Source organism: Fukomys damarensis, unplaced genomic scaffold (assembly GCF_012274545.1).
Source record: "Fukomys damarensis isolate Sample0158 unplaced genomic scaffold, DMR_v1.0_HiC HiC_scaffold_3, whole genome shotgun sequence".
Lineage (NCBI taxonomy): Eukaryota > Metazoa > Chordata > Mammalia > Rodentia > Bathyergidae > Fukomys > Fukomys damarensis.
Genome location: NW_022900915.1, coordinates 34,449,156 through 34,449,911, shown reverse-complemented (window position 1 = coordinate 34,449,911; position 756 = coordinate 34,449,156). Strand labels below are relative to the sequence as shown.

The following is a 756-nucleotide window of genomic DNA, read 5'->3' as shown; positions in this document are numbered from 1 at the left end:
AACCCTGACTTGTAAGGCTCTAGAGGGGTGGGTGGGATTCACTGATCTCTGTGTACCTTCTTGGTGGTGGAGGGGTCGGGTGGTACCTTCTGGGCCAGGCCAGGCTGGGGGCCCTGAAGTCAGGCCTAGTTCTGCTGGGGCGGAGGTGGCCAGGGGCGCAGGCTGGGGCTGATCACCTTGGGCTGCGAAGCTGAAGGGCCTCAGTCCGGATCTCCTCTCGGCGTGGGCCATGAGGGGAGAGCCCGGAAGACGCGAGGCGCCGGGTGCTGTGGCTGCGGGAAGAGCCTGTGCATTGTGTCGGATGCGCTGCGGCGGCGGCGCGGTGGTGCTCTGCAAGCCCCTGGATGCACATTGCCTCTTTTCTCTCTCTCTTTTTGTCAGCGGTTCAGCGAGGAAGAATGCCTCCAACCCAGCCCAATCCAGGCCAGTACGCACTCACCAACGGGGACCCCCTCAATGGCCACTGCTACCTGTCCGGCTACATCTCGCTGCTGCTGCGCGCAGAGCCCTACCCCACGTCGCGCTACGGCAGCCAGTGCATGCAGCCCAACAACATCATGGGCATCGAGAACATCTGCGAGCTGGCCGCGCGCCTGCTCTTCAGCGCCGTCGAGTGGGCCCGCAACATCCCCTTCTTCCCGGATCTGCAGATCACCGACCAGGTGTCCCTGCTGCGCCTCACCTGGAGCGAGCTGTTCGTGCTCAACGCGGCCCAGTGCTCCATGCCGCTGCACGTGGCGCCGCTGCTGGCCGCCG

The 756-nt window shown here is 65.2% G+C and overlaps 1 protein-coding gene across 1 annotated transcript in view; it reads left to right on the top strand.

The window, feature by feature from the left end:
* The window catches only part of Nr2f1 (nuclear receptor subfamily 2 group F member 1), a gene marked incomplete at its 5' end in the record, with an annotated part of 9,746 nt that overhangs the window by 3,007 nt on the left and 5,983 nt on the right, over positions 1–756 (top strand). The window contains one exon of the mRNA XM_033765664.1: positions 382–749. Within this exon, the coding sequence (XP_033621555.1) occupies positions 382–749 (368 nt within the window). The remainder of the gene's footprint in view (positions 1–381; positions 750–756) is intronic.